General features: G+C 39.6%; 1 protein-coding gene across 1 annotated transcript in view; it reads left to right on the plus strand.

Moving 5' to 3' along the window:
* Nucleotides 1-1,907, plus strand: part of TTN (titin) — a 239,280-nt gene that overhangs the window by 228,578 nt on the left and 8,795 nt on the right. Inside the window, exons 305-307 of the mRNA XM_049802399.1 lie at nt 127-702; nt 795-1,100; nt 1,192-1,785. Of these exons, the coding sequence (XP_049658356.1) occupies nt 127-702; nt 795-1,100; nt 1,192-1,785 (1,476 nt within the window). The remainder of the gene's footprint in view (nt 1-126; nt 703-794; nt 1,101-1,191; nt 1,786-1,907) is intronic.

Here is a 1,907-nt window from a genome sequence, read left to right on the forward strand (position 1 = left end):
TGTCCTAAAGCACAGTCTTTCAAGTATAAGAGGCACAAGTATAAATGAAAATTAATTTCCAGTAATATAGTAATAGAGGAAAATTTCATAGTAATCTTCACTACTTTTTAATCTTCTTTGTCACAGCTGGAGAAGCACCTGCCATAAAAAAAGAAATGCAGGATGTTACAACTAAACTGGGTGAAGCAGCTCAGCTGACATGCCAGATTGTTGGGAGACCTTTGCCTGATATTAAATGGTACCGCTTTGGCAAAGAACTGGTCCAAAGCCGAAAATACAAAATGTCATCTGATGGACGCAATCATACACTGACAGTAATAACAGATGAACAGGAGGATGAAGGTCTCTACACTTGTATGGCTACCAATGATGTCGGAGAAATTGAAACTAGTGGCAAGCTATTACTGCAGGCTCCTCCTCAGTTCCACCCTGGCTTCCCATTGAAAGAGAAGTACTATGCAGGTGCAGGTGGCACCCTCCGCCTTCACGTTGTGTATATTGGCCGACCAGTACCAGCAATAACTTGGTTCTACGGCAACAAACCTTTGAGAGGATCAGAAACAGTTACTATTGAGAACACAGAGCATTACACTCATCTTGCTATTAAGAATGTCCAGCACAAGACTCATGCTGGAAAGTACAAAGTGCAACTCAGTAACACATTTGGAACAGTTGACACAGTACTTAATGTGGAAATACAAGGTAATTAATTTTATTTTCACTATTTTTGTGGAATATTTTCTCAAATACTTACTGGCAAAAGAACTAAAAATATCATGCTGCTTCTTTTGCAGATAAGCCAGAGAAACCGGTAGGACCAATTGTTATAGAGTCTATACTGAAGAATTCTGTGGTGATAAGCTGGAAACCACCAGAGGACGATGGAGGTGCTATGATAACCAATTACATCATAGAGAAATGTGAAGCTAAGGAAGGAGCAGAATGGCAACTTGTATCTTCAAGCATTTCAGGCACGACCTGTAGAATTGTTAACCTAACTGAAAATGCAGGCTATTATTTCCGTGTTTCTGCTCAGAATACATATGGCATTAGTGAAGCACTGGAGGTTTCATCAGTTGTTGTTATGAAGCCTCCCTTTGGTAAGTGGATGTCAAAATATCAATTTCTTTATACCCCTATAATTACTAAGGCAAGCTCAGTCCAGTTTTTGACCTTTTTTATTCTTTACAGAAAAACCAGGACAACCTGGTCAGCCAGTAGCAAGTGCTGTCACAAAGGATTCTTGTGTTGTCTCATGGAAGCCTCCTGCAAGTGATGGTGGTGCAAAGATTAGAACTTACTATCTTGAGAAGCGTGAGAAAAAACAAAACAAGTGGATTTCTGTAACAACAGATGAAATTCGTGAAACAGTCTATTCTGTGAAAGATCTTATTGAAGGTCTTGAATATGAGTTCCGTGTAAAATGTGAAAATCTTGGTGGTGAAAGTGAGTGGAGTGAGGTATCACAACCAGTCATTCCAAAATCTGATGTACCAATTCAAGCTCCACATTTCAAGGAAGAACTAAGGAATCTGAATGTGAAATTTCAAGCTAATGCCACATTTGTCTGCAAAGTCACTGGGCATCCTAAACCAATTGTCAAGTGGTACAGACAGGGCAAAGAAATCATGCCAGATGGTGAAAAGATCAAGATACAGGAATTCAAGGGTGGATACCACCAGCTGGTCATCACAAACGTAACAGATGATGATGCCACAGTATATCAAGTTAGAGCGACCAACCAAGGAGGATCTGTGTCTGGCACTGCCTCTTTGGATGTTGAAGGTAAATGAAGGGTCTCGATTCCTAAGACAAATTCTTTATAAACTTTGAATATTTAGACTATTGGTGCTCTTCTCATGTACTTTTGCTCATGTGTTGTTTTTTTCTTCCTCCTTCTATTCCAG

This window comes from Accipiter gentilis, chromosome 1 (assembly GCF_929443795.1).
Source record: "Accipiter gentilis chromosome 1, bAccGen1.1, whole genome shotgun sequence".
In the NCBI taxonomy this organism is placed as follows: domain Eukaryota; kingdom Metazoa; phylum Chordata; class Aves; order Accipitriformes; family Accipitridae; genus Astur; species Astur gentilis.